General features: G+C 36.3%; 6 protein-coding genes across 6 annotated transcripts; 3 read left to right on the plus strand and 3 right to left on the minus strand.

Annotated features, from left to right (window-relative positions):
* Positions 1–2840: 2840 nt before the first annotated feature.
* GCK72_011518 (uncharacterized protein) lies at positions 2841–3885 on the minus strand (the record flags this gene model as incomplete). Its single annotated transcript, XM_053728510.1, has 4 exons — positions 2841–3151; positions 3206–3331; positions 3394–3506; positions 3557–3885. The coding sequence occupies 4 exons, from the start codon at positions 3883–3885 to the stop codon at positions 2841–2843; spliced, it is 879 nt and encodes a 292-aa protein (XP_053588087.1).
* Positions 3886–4157: 272 nt separating this feature from the next.
* Positions 4158–5161, plus strand: GCK72_011519 (uncharacterized protein; the record flags this gene model as incomplete). Its single annotated transcript, XM_053728511.1, has 4 exons — positions 4158–4495; positions 4549–4661; positions 4710–4835; positions 4893–5161. 4 exons carry the CDS (start codon positions 4158–4160, stop codon positions 5159–5161), a joined length of 846 nt encoding a protein of 281 aa, XP_053588088.1.
* A 1280-nt stretch (positions 5162–6441) lies between these two features.
* Positions 6442–6935, plus strand: GCK72_011520 (uncharacterized protein; the record flags this gene model as incomplete). The annotated part of the gene is made up of 2 exons (XM_053728512.1): positions 6442–6812; positions 6860–6935. 2 exons carry the CDS (start codon positions 6442–6444, stop codon positions 6933–6935), a joined length of 447 nt encoding a protein of 148 aa, XP_053588089.1.
* Positions 6936–7723: 788 nt separating this feature from the next.
* On the minus strand, positions 7724–9315 carry GCK72_011521 (uncharacterized protein; the record flags this gene model as incomplete). The annotated part of the gene is made up of 3 exons (XM_053728513.1): positions 7724–8124; positions 9041–9166; positions 9213–9315. 3 exons carry the CDS (start codon positions 9313–9315, stop codon positions 7724–7726), a joined length of 630 nt encoding a protein of 209 aa, XP_053588090.1.
* A 627-nt stretch (positions 9316–9942) lies between these two features.
* On the minus strand, positions 9943–10974 carry GCK72_011522 (uncharacterized protein; the record flags this gene model as incomplete). Its single annotated transcript, XM_003103887.2, has 4 exons — positions 9943–10247; positions 10303–10428; positions 10479–10591; positions 10643–10974. The coding sequence occupies 4 exons, from the start codon at positions 10972–10974 to the stop codon at positions 9943–9945; spliced, it is 876 nt and encodes a 291-aa protein (XP_003103935.2).
* Positions 10975–11749: 775 nt separating this feature from the next.
* GCK72_011523 (uncharacterized protein) lies at positions 11750–12213 on the plus strand (the record flags this gene model as incomplete). The annotated part of the gene is made up of 2 exons (XM_003103930.2): positions 11750–11886; positions 11964–12213. 2 exons carry the CDS (start codon positions 11750–11752, stop codon positions 12211–12213), a joined length of 387 nt encoding a protein of 128 aa, XP_003103978.2.
* Positions 12214–13016: the final 803 nt, after the last annotated feature.

Below are 13016 nucleotides of genomic sequence, written 5' to 3' on the forward strand. Positions count from 1 at the left end.
AAAAACGGGGTTTCGATAAAAAAATGTAAAAAAAAATTTCCGAAACTTCAAAAAAAAATATCTTGTCATCAAAACCCCATAAAAGTCATCAAAACCATCATCATGTCATTTTTTCCAGAAACTTCTAATAAAGATACCAAAAAAATCATAAAATATGATTGATGAATAATGAGGGAATGAAGGAGCAATTGACCACACGTCTTGTCTTGCAAAAATGAGCAAAAAATGCAAAAAAAGAGGCGGATAATGAAGGATAGGGACAAGGAAAGTAAGAAAAATGAATTTTTCAGGAAATTTTGAGTCTGGGAAGTCGGAAAATAGGGTTTCTAGGGGTTTTTTTGGTGGGAAATGGGGGTTTAAGGAAAAAAATTGAAAAAAAATTTGAATTATTTTCAAACCGATTTTCAGAACAATTTTCAGCATACTTTGTCGAAAAAATTCTGCACCAAAAAATCGTGTACCTTTGTGTCTTGCTCCCTTTGTGCTCTTTGTGCTCCATTTTGCAATCTAAAATCAAAAATGCATATCCTTTTTGAGAAATAGAAGGGGGGCCACGCCCCCTTTAGAGGGTGTCGACTTTATTTTTCGAAAATGGATAAGGGACAGCTCTAGGAGGTAGGTGAGGGAGAATTAATAAGAAATTTTGAGGTTGGTAAGGTGGAATACTGGGGCTAAGGCTTATAAATTGACCTGACAGAAAAAAATAGATACGTGGTGTGGATTTACAGAAGAAAACAATATATCGATTTACTAGAGAAGTTGTGTGGATTTACGGTGTATATTTACGACGAAATTCGAAACAAAAGCGATGAATCAAACTTGGTGTCTAGAGAAGGAGCGATTTTTTAATTTAGCGGAAGGATTTTGTGGATTACTGAAATTGGTTACGGACGGGAACTCGGTGGTCAATAGTTTGCTTGATGTGAATTTACAAAGACCCTGTGTCGATTTACGGTGGTGTTAATTATGTAAATTATTTAATTGAATGGTTTTAGGACAATATCAATAGGATATGAACTTGGGCCGTTTTCAGTTGAAATTGTTCAACTTTGAGAGTGTGTCATGGTAAAACTAATTGTCCCACAAAATAACTATTTATGGGTCATACAGACCAAGAATAGAGCTCGCTCTATTTTTGTAGTTGACAACTTTTTTGTACGGACACTCCTTATAGTCATTTTAAGACGATTTGCACTATTTTGCACTAAAATTTGTGGATTTGAGAGAGAAATTACTTTGTCGATATGTAACTTACTAGGGAGTGCTCGTACCGAAAAATCGTCAACTACTAAAATGGAGCTCCCTTTTTGATCTGTACGATCCATTAAAAATCTACTTGATGGGACAATAAGTATTACCATGACACACTACCAAAGTTGGAGAATTTCAACTGAAAACGGTCAAAGTTCGTATCCAATTGAGCGGTACTGTACCTATGTAGCTTCCTCTCAAAATACAAAATACACAAGTTTGACAATAGTATAATATTTTGTACATAAATATGATCCAGGAAAAATTGTTTTTAATTATCTTGATAAACAGAGTATTATGGGTTCACAAACACTGACCGGGTCGGGTTGAAAGGCCCATCTAGTTTTTTTTCGAAATTATTTTTCAGTTGAAAGAAAACAGATGCTGTAGTTTTGAGCTTTGCGCCATTGTTTTATTATTTATGACAGTTCAAACTCTAGAAATCATGCAAAACATTAAAAATGCCGAAAATTCAATTTTTCACCAAAAAATCGAATTTCTCATGTCAGGTATCTTGCATATTCTTCTATTAATTGAAACTAGTTGCGCCTAGAACACCAACCGGTGAGTTTTCGTAAACCAAAGCTCGAATTTTATCAGTTTTAGCCGAAATACCTAACTTTTTAAAATAAATAAGTGATTTTAAGAGAAAAATAGAAAATATCTCGACTCTACGGAATTTTCTCTTTAAAACTTGATTTATGATCAGAAACTGGTTGAAAGCATTCCCTGACATCTGGTGTCCCGTAAATTTAAAAGAAAAAAGCTTTTTGAAAACTAAAAGTTCAAATTAAAGGTTTATGAAAAGTGAGTATATCAAAAAAATTAAGAAAAAAGTGACCAAAATTGGCACTAACCTTATTAAATTGATATAATGTTCAGCTTCTAATCAAAACCTCATACGTTGCTCCGTAAATCGCTACATAACTCTCCGTAAATCCACACCAAGTCAAAAATTTCTAGTTTTTGGTATTGTTTCTAGGTTTTTGCCTTGAAAACCAATCTAAGCGCGTAAATCTACACAAGTCAATAAAAAATTAGGCATTACTTCACCATTGACAAAAAAAGTCCCAAATTTGTGACCAAAAACCAGAGGACGCCATCTAATGGAACACTTTCTCTCGTCTCTTCTTCAAAAAGGCAACGAAAAGATGAGAAGATAAAGTGAAAACGAGAAGGAGGGGAGGGGGGTCCCATGGGGGACCGATAAAAACTGGGGATGATATGCTTTCACTCTCTCTCACTCTTCCTATTCACTCACTCGAACATAAAAATCGGGGAGAAAAACGAAAAATGATGAGAGAAACGGAAGAGTTATGGATTAATAAAAATATGAGAAATCGGTGGGGACCTTTTTTTAAGAAAAATTTGTTTTTTTCGAAGATATTTTGATTGGTTTTTACGTATTCGTTTGAAAATTGTGAATTTTAGGAACTCATTTATTCAGTGGTTCAATTTTTTGGGAATACCCCGACGCCCCATCATCTCATGGTACATGACAAAAGAAAAAAACAGGTAAAATTCTAATTAAATTTATTTCTCTTAATTAAAAACTACAGAAACATAAACAAACAAGTAAAAGGAGACATCTAATATCTTTGCGCTCCTGTAGTAGTCTCGACTCCAGTAGGGATTGGTGCTCCAGGTGATGCTCCAGTCGGTGTTCCAGTCGGAGTTCCAGTATTGAAATTGTTAGTGGCAGTTGACTGTTTAGTTGTTCCCGAGAGAGTGCCGGATCCAGACATTGTTCCAGTACCAGTCATGTTCTGTTTACTCTTCTTCTTTTTTCTACAGTAGAAGAAAACGCCGATGGCTAAGACAAGAACGATGATGGCTCCAACTGCACCACCGATAATGAGAATCATCTTTGTGGAGCCGTAATCAGAACATATTGAGTGCACTGAAAATTAGAAACTTCGAACTTTTTAAATTAGGAATACAATTTATCACTCACCCGATGATCCATCCTTTTGACAATATTTTGGCAGTGCATTGTCATACCCTTTCATACATTGCGAAGCTTCATTTTTGAAAACATCACAACCCTTGGCGACGTATTCACGTGCGCTCTCTTTACATTCTGGAATATTTCAATTTATTTGAAACTATTAACTGGAAAAATGAAATTAGTAAAATTAGTACCGTTCATTGCACAATCCTTTTCCAGATACTTCATAAAGAGATACTCGTAAGCTTCACTATCAGTTTTATCATTATCATCCTCCATATTGTAGGCTCGGAAAGCATAGTGGTGTCTGAAAATGTTCACATTTAGTATTACAACAAGTCGATAATGAAACATTACCCTTTATCTTTTGGAATAGGGATTCCAACATCTATATTTGCTATCTTGCAATCTGAACGAGCATAAAGCAACAAACTTTCTAAGTTGTTGAGTATATTGAGAAGTCCTCCAATTTCTACGAATACGAACTTGTCCGAAGTCGTTCCTCCAACTGTCGACAAAATAAACTGATCATTCTTGTTAACTTCCTTGGCTTCAGCAAACCATTGTCCAAGTTCTCCGCTCGGACAATGAATGGCTAAAGAGAATTTGTATGAAGTGCCGTCCGAACTTTGACCAGTGGCGATAAGCAGTCCAAAGACAACAACGAAGACGATGAGAAGACGCATCAGTAGTTGATTGTGGTTTCAACTGCAAAAATTCCAGCTTATATGCACTTTGTTCTGGGCTACCCGTTCATGACATCAGGGCGTCGGTCATGTCAGGGTAGGAGGAGGGTGCCGTTGTCCAAAGGTCGAGCACCTTTTTAAAATAAGTTGGTTGAACCCTCCTCCTACCCTGACATGACCGACGCCCTGATGTCATGAACGGGTAGCCCAGAAAAAAGTTCATATAAGCTGAAACTTTTACAGAAAAAAACCACAATTTATCATTGTCTGGGATGCGTTTTCTCGATGCCCTCGTTGCTGTTGGATTGCTCATCACCATTTGTCAAAGTTTGAAGCACACTACACTCAAATTCTCCATAGCCATTTATTGCCCAAGCGGAGAACTTGGTGAATGGACGGCTTCCCTTTCAGTACATGTTCGAGGTCAAACCGAAATTTATGCAGCATCTGGAGGAACGACTTCGGGCAAGTTCCAAGTCATAGAAATTGAAGGATTTTCCAACAATTTCAAAGATTCGGTACCCATGGGGATTGTGATTACTTCAAGCTGTAAGACAAAATCCATTTTAACTGGGCAGGACATTGGATTTCCTATTCAAGACGATAAAGGGTAAGTTTTGTTCATCAACTGGTTTTTCATATGCTAAATGTAAACATTTGCAGATTCCACTATGGTTTCCGAGTCTACAATATGGGGGATGAGGAAGATAAAACTAATAGTGAAACTTACGAATATCTGTTTATGAAGTATCTCGAAAAGGACTGTGCACTGAACGGTACTAATTGTATTTTTTCCGGTAACTGTTTAAAAAAAAATGTTCCAGCATGTAAAGAGAGCACACGTGAATACGTCGCCAAAGGTTGTGACTTTTTCAAAAAAGAATCTGAGCAATGTATGAAAGCATACGATGATACCCTACCGAAGTTTTGTCAGAAGGAAGGATCATCGGGTGAGGAATAAATTTCAGTCCAAATTTCAGTCCAAGTTAAATATTTCTAATTTTCAGCGCACTCAATATGTTCTGAATATGCAACTTCTTCAACTGCTAGCCAATCTTCAAAGATGATTATCATCATCAGTGGTGCAGTTGGAGCCATCATCGTTCTTGTCCTAGCCATCGGTGTATTCTTCTACTGTAGAAAGAAGAAAAAGAGTAAGCAGAACCTGACTGGGACTGGAACAATGTCTGGATCAACTGCTGCGTCTGGTACAACTGGAGCACCGTCTAAATCTACTACTGGAGCCGCAACTACTACGGGAACACAAAGATATTAGATGCCTTATTTTACTTGATAACTTAATTTTTTGTAGTTTTTACTTGAGAGAAATAAACTTGTTTCATATTTTACCAGTTCTGTTTTTGTATTATGTAGAAGTAAGGATCATCGGGTAAGTGATAAGTTTCAGTCCAATTTTATAAGGTTATAATTTTCTTATTTTTTCAGCGCACTCAATATGTTCGGAATATGTAACTTCTTCAACTTCTTCAACTGCCAGCCAATTTTCAAAGATGATTATCATTATCTGTGGTGCAGTTGGAGCCATCATCGTTCTTGTTCTAGCCATCGCCGTTTTCTTCTACTGTAGAAAAAGAAAAAGAGTAAGCAGAATTTGACTGGAACAATGTCTGGATCAATTGCTAAGTCTGGTACAACTGGAGCACCGACTAGAGCACCAACCACTACTACGGGAACACAACGATATTAGATGCCTTCTTTTACTTGATAACTTTATTTTTTGTAGTTTTTACTTGAGCGAAGTAAATTTGTTTCATATTTTACCAGTTCTGTGTTTGTATTATGTTTAAATACCCTTAAAGGAAGACTGAAGTCATAGTTTTAAATTCAGATTCTGATAGATAATTCTAAGAAACTTTCATTATTGGAGCATATGCTAAAAATCGCTCTAAAGGGCAGTTTTTTTTCTCCGTGTAGTCCTCTCGGACTATTTCTCAATTTTTTGTTTCTTCGTTGTTTTTTTTGCGATATAAGTTGAAAACGAGTTGATGAATAATTTTGTCCGAGAGGACTACACTGAGGCTCATTTTGAGTCGGGAGACTCAACAATGCTTGATTTTTCATCGTGGTCAGGGAGACTTTTGAAGAATAAGGTTTTCTACAGATTTCCATTGCAAATCTAAAATCCCGGTTTTCTTCTCTTAACTTGCTAACTTCATTAATTTTCTCCCGGTTATTTTACCCCTTATCCCAATTCTCTCACATTTTCCTTCATATGTTACTAGTCCATCTCGTGAGGGATGTATCTAGTCTCCCCTTTCTTAATGTTTTTTTCACTGTTATTCTATTTGTCAATAAATATATATAAATCTGATTATAGATTCGAAATCAGCGTAAAATGTTCTATGAAGCCCCTGGCTTGCGTACTATTTTAATCACGTTTTTATACAAAAAAAATCTTTAAAAAAAATAAAAACTATAGAAGTGAACCCGTTGTCCTGACCGGCCGGGGCTTGGTGACCGGAGTAGCATGATTGTAGAGTTCAAAAAAGCCAGCATAAAAGACGGGCGTTTTCAGAAGAGAATCACAATTTCGAAATGTCGAAACTCCTCTTGCTTCTTCTTCTTTGTGCTCTCCTGACGGTGTCCGTATCAGTTGCTCCAAGGTCCTACTTCAAAGCGACCGTCGCCTTGTACTGCCCAATAAAAGGATACTGGGAATACTTCGTACGGATGTGGGAATCAAATGAAGGAGGAAGTACGGATAGAGAGTTACAAGAAAAACACGACACAACTTTCGATCAGTTGGTGTTCATCGATCTACAGTACGATCTGAAAGAAACAAGCAAAAAAGGAAACGAGGATGATGCGGAAATCGAGTTCAAATACTGGCATAATTGTACGAAAGATGGAAAGGATACGGAATGGATTGGTGCATTGGATGAACTCAAGATTCCTCTTGGTAAAAAGTGAGTTGATCGATTTTACTTCATGTTTTATAAATGATAAATTTCAGATATCAGTATGGCTTCAAAGCGGTACATCTGGATAGAGAAAATGCGCCAGGGAATGCGCCCAGCAAGAAAAAATAATTGTTTTTGAATACTTGATTTCTGATACATAAACTCGTTTTATTTTTTGTTTTTGTTTTTTACTAGCACAATTCTCTGAAGTGTTTCTCTGCGCTCTACCGAAAATAGTTTGTAAAAAAATTGAGAGGTGCAGAGAAAAACTGTAATTTTTCAGAGGGGATTTTGGTGGGGCGCATTTGCAAGAACTGTGATACGATAATAATGTTGTTTATATCAAAAATCAGGATTCGGGTTACTGTAGCTTGATCCTGGATCCAGATCAGGGCTGTGCGAAAAAATTCTGTTTTTTGGTGGTTTTCGAAAAATTTTACGATATGGCAAAAAATGTTTCGGACTAAACTTTGCGAAAAAAAATTTTGTACAAAATATTTTCAGACAGTTTACGAAAAAAAAACCGTTCAAAAAATTTATTCAATTTTTGCTGAAGATTTCAAAAATTAAGTAACAAAAATAGTGATTTCTTTATTTTTCCAGAATTTTTTAAAATTCTGTACTTAAAAACATGTTTCTAGGGGTCTTTTCTTGAAATAATTACAGTTTTCATAGTCATTTAAGGTATTTCTCTTCGAAAAATTCTTTTTTTTTTCAGTTTTTAAAAATAAGTTCAAATTTGAGAACATGGGTTACTGTAAATATTTTTGCTCCCTGACAAGTTACAGTCGATTAATTAAGGCCTAGAATTTCTTGGAATTCATAATCAAAACTTTATCAGTACACATAATAAGTATTAAAACCGAGTAATTATTATCATATGTTTTTTAATTAACGAGTAGGAAAATGTTTTGGAATTAATACCCAGTAGAACTGGTTGCGCCTCCCTTCTTCGCCTTCTTCTTTTTCTCATTCTTCGGTTTGGTTACAGTAGTCTTAGTGGCTACAGTAGTACCCGGCTTGGTCGTTGCGCTCTTTCCGGTGGTGGCAACAGTTGTCTTCTTATTCGTGGATTTTGGTGTCATTTGAGAATTGCTCGCCGCAGATCCCGATTCCATATCATTTTTCTTGGCGTTCTTTTTCTTCTTACGACAGTAAAAGAAGATTGCACCGGAGATGCAGATGAAAATGACACCAAAAATCAGTACAGCCACTAGAACACCGTTTGAAGACGCGGCAGTGGTTGTTGTTTCAGCTCCCGTGTCGGTAGAGTTGTTGGGCGACGATGCACCACCGAATTCCTCGCAGATGGTTGGTTCTGAAAATTCGGACCATAATTCTCTAATTTTGCAATCAAATTTTCAATTGATCATAGAGGTCATAGAGGATACGGTGGCTACGGTGGCTATGGACGGGGCTACGGTGATTGGGGGCGTGGCTATGGTGGTTACGGTGGTTACGGTAGTTACGGTGGATGGGGAGACAGATGGAGATGGGTTTTTGTTTTTCTCAAACTTTTTTTGCTCTCTTATTGATGTTTTTGAATTTTATTATTTTTACAAATAAAACATTTAATTCCACGTATTTTGACTCTAAAATCATCAAAATCCACTGGAAATTCACAAAGTTACAGATTTTCGAAAATTTTCGAAAATCCAAAAATCACCGAAACGACCGTAACACTTTAAATTTTGCTCTGGACTATTTCAAAATTAATTTTTTAGATTCAGCACGTCAAGACCTTTCATATGAGTATAATCATGACCTATTTTGGATCATTTTAATTTTCAGCCTACTGTATGCGCCTTTAAAGTCGGAATTTTCGAAAACTTTTGAATACTTTAAAAAATAGTCATAATTATACTCATTTGAAAGGTCTTCACGAGAGAAATTCAAAATGGCGCGACTTTAGCGCGTTGGAGTTTTCAAAATTTCAACGTTTTTCGCAAAAATCATAGTTCAACCAAATTTTTTGCCGACTATTTACATTCTTTGAACTACCTTTTGTTTCTAGATATCAAATTTTGACCAATTTTCGTTTAAGTCAACAAATTTAAACTCGATTTTCAGTAAAACTCGGATTTTCCGCATTTCAAGTCAATTTCACCCGGTTTCTGTCATTTTTAATTTAAAAAAAACGCAAAAAAATGTGGTTTTAAGCCCCGAATTTGGTTTTTTCGTACATTTTTCCATTGAAAACAAAGGTTTTTTCCCTGGAAACCCCCCAAACTCACTGTTCGCCGCACCTCCCTTGCAATACTTCTTCATCGCCTTCTTCGCCGCATGCTCACAATCATCTCCATGCCATTTACGAAAACTGCATCCATCCAGAATGTGCTCCTTGTATACTGTATCGCAGTCTGAAATTTTATGAATCAGTGTTTTTGAAAAGTTTGATCTACTTACCCTCAATCCCGCAATTAATATCCAGATACTGTATGAACAACTGCTCGTAGACGTCCTCGTTGCTCTCCAACTCGATTTCTTTGATATTTTGGAGCGCCGGCATTTTTTTTGTTGATTTTTTGTCTTTGGGAGAATCCACGTTCCTTAAGTAGCCAGGGACATTTGTCCTGGCCGAGTGGCCGGGTAGAACCGCCCGTGCTAAGACTATCGGTGACCGGGTGGCACGGTTATCATCTTTTTTTCCTTTTTTTTAAATAATTTTTTTAATGTCCTCTTCTTATATCAAACAATTTACACGTTAATACTTCAATACTATCTATTTTCAACAACCCTTTATAAAAAATGGGTTAAAGGCGCAGAGGTAGGTCAAATGTCAAAATGCACCAAACGTAGTCATGATTGTACTCTTTTGAAAGGTCTCAGCCCGGTAAACATGAAAAATACTTTTTGAAAGTTTTAGATAAATTCTGATGGAGCTACGAGAGTATTTATGGTTTTTGATAAATTTTTCGAAAATCTGTAACTTTTTCAATTAGGGGAGCATATGTTCGCTGTTTTTTCTATTGAAAAAAGGGAAGTCCAGAGAGGAGTGTAGCGCGGACAAAATGAGGATTTGATTTCAAGATTTTTCTAACCGAGATTTCCAGCCAATGAGGAAAACTAAAATTACAAAAAAACGTTATTTATTTGAATTAAAAACTACAAAAAATGAACAAGTAAAAGGAGACATCTAATATCTTTGTGCTCCTGCAGTAGCCTCGGCTCCAGTAGGGATTGGTGCTCCAGTCGGTGTCCCAGTCGGTGCTCCAGTATTGAAGTTGTTAGTAGCAGTTGATTGCTTGGTGGTTCCCGAGATAGTGCCCGATCCAGACATTGTTCCAGTCATGTTCTGCTTACTCTTCTTCTTCTTTCTACAGTAGAAGAAAATGGCGATGGCTAGGACAAGAATGATGATGGCTCCAACTGCACCACCGATAATGAGAATCATCTTTGTTGAGCTGGTCGTGGAAATGTATTCAGAACATAATGAGTGAGCTGAAAATAAGAAAATTTGAACATTGTAAAACTAGACTTTAAATTTATCACTTACCCGATGATCCATCCTTCTGACAATATTTCGGCAGTGCATCATCATATCCTTTCATACATTGCGAAGCTTCATTTTTGAAAAAGTCACAACCTTTGGCAACGTAGTCACGAGAGCTCTCCTTACACCCTGAAATATTCCAATTTTCAAATAATAAGCTTAAAAAATGCAATTGGTACCGTTCATTAAACAATCTTTTCCCAAATACATCATAAACAGATATTCGTAAGCCGCACTATCAGTTAAATCCTTTATATTCTCCATATTGTAGACTCGGAAACCATAGTGATGTCTGAAATTATTTTATTTTATCATTAAAGTAATATATATAATGAAAAATTACCCTTCATCATATTGAACTGGGATTCCAACATCTTCAGGAAACTCCGGCTCTGAATTACAATTTGAATATGAGGAAAGCCTTAGACTATTTGGTTTTTTGGTTAAAAATCCTTCAACTTCTATAAATTTAAACTTGTCCGAAGTCGTTCCTCCAGCTTCTGCTAGAGGATAGGTGGAATCAGAATAAATGTTCCAAATAGTAGCCCTCCATAATCCAAGTTCTTTGCTCGGGCAATGCATGGCAATAGAGAATTTGTATGTAGTGTCCCCCGAACTTTGACAAGTGGCGATGAACAGTCCAAAGACAACAACGAGGACGATGAGAAGACGCATCAATAGTTGATTGTGGTTATTTTCTGAGAAAATTCCAGCTTATATGCACTTTTTTCTGGGCTACTCGGCCATGACATCCGGGCGTCGGTCATGTCAGGGTATGACAGGGGTGCCTTAGGCCAAAGGTCGACCACCTTTTTGAAAATAAGTTGGTCGGAATAAAAAATTTAAAACATTCTATTACGTAAGTTCTTGTTTTCAGTCAGTTCTGCATAGTGTCAATTTTTTTTTCATAAATAGTAGTGATTTTTTGGAATTTTGAATATTTTTTATCGGGGCGGTCGCCCCATGAAAATCCAAAAATCACCAAAACTACCTTAACTTGTTACATTTTGCCCCAGACAATTTGTAAAGCAAACTTTCAAATTAAGCACGTCGAGACCTTTCATATGAGTATAATCATGACCTATTTTGGAGCATTTTGATTTTCAGCCTACAGTATGCGCCTTTAAAGTCGGAATTTTCAAAAATTTTCAAAATCCTCTAAACCTAGTCATGATTATACTCATTTGAAAGCTTTTGGCTTGCTGATTCCAAAAATATTATTTTCAAAAGACTCTGCAGCTACCGTAACCCAATACCACCAGTTTTCTAGTGATGACTCATAATTTTAGGTATTCCCCAAATCAAAGTTTGTACTTTTTAAAGAAATGAGAAATTTGACGAATTACGAGGATCATAGTGAAAATAAGGAACTAATAGTTGTATTCCCCAAATCCATTTTCCAATTTTATTGATATAAAATAGATCAAAAAAAATGTAGATCACAAAAAAAATGCGATCAATACTTTTATTTTTGGCATTTCTTGTACTGGCTGAGGCTGTCGGAGTCCATCCGACGAAACACGTGGAATCGACGGCTGTAGATCAAAATTTCGGTCATGCCAACGCAGGAATCTGGAAAAATAACGGGTAGGTACAGTAACCCGGATCATGAAAAAATTTGGATCCAGGATCCAATTTTTTTAAAAATTTTAAAAATTTTTCAGCAAAAAACGTGAAAAACGCTATGGATACTATGGCGGATACGGTGGATATGGTGGATATGGTGGATATGGAGGATACGGTGGTTACGGTGGTTACGGTGGCTACGGTGGCTATGGAGGATACGGTGGTTACGGAGGATACGGTGGCTATGGACGTGGGTACGGTGGATACGGTGGTTACGGTGGATACGGTGGATACGGTGGATGGGGACGACGTGGTGGATGGGGACGCAGATGGGGATGGGGGAGATAATTGTTTTTTTGTCTGAAATTTTTTTTGCTCTATTGTTAATATTTTTGAATTTTAGTATTTTTACAAATAAAACATTTAACTTCACGTATTTTGACATTTAAACCATCAAAATCCAACAAATTCCCAAAGTTACAGATTTTCGAAAATTTTCGAAAATCCAAAAATCACCAAAACTACCGTAACTTGTTAAATTTTGCCTCAGACAATTTTTAAAGCAAATTTTCATATTCAGTACGTCAAGGCCTTTCATATGAGTATAATCATGACCTATTTTGGAGCATTTTGATTTTCAGACTACTGTATGCGCCTTTAAAGACGGAATTTTCAAAAATTTCCAAATATAGTCATGATTATACTCATTTGAAAGGTCTCAACGAGCTACATTCAAAAAATTAGGTTTCAGAGAGATTGGACATGTCTGGCGTGACTTTGGCGCGTTTGAATTTTCAGAATTTTAACGTTTTTCAAAAAAACTTCTCAAAAATTGAAGTTTGACTCAATTTTTTCAATTTTTTTCAAAGTTTTACAATCCCTATACTATTTTTATTTCTAAACACCAAATTTAACCAATTTTCGCCTGTTGGTCAAACACTGACCTACCTACCTCCATGTTTTTTGTAGAAGACCTGTTTACCCCACCTCCCTGCCGTCATTAGACTAAATTTGATCTCTGATAGGGAAGAAAAAAGAAAATCAGAAGATTAGTGCGTGTTTGAGGAATTGGGAAGAGATAGATAGGATATTTTGGAAAATTGAGTCAAACTTTTTAAAAATCAAAAAATTTATGGAATTTCGAAAAAATT

This window comes from Caenorhabditis remanei, chromosome III (genome assembly GCF_010183535.1).
Source record: "Caenorhabditis remanei strain PX506 chromosome III, whole genome shotgun sequence".
NCBI classification, from domain to species: domain Eukaryota; kingdom Metazoa; phylum Nematoda; class Chromadorea; order Rhabditida; family Rhabditidae; genus Caenorhabditis; species Caenorhabditis remanei.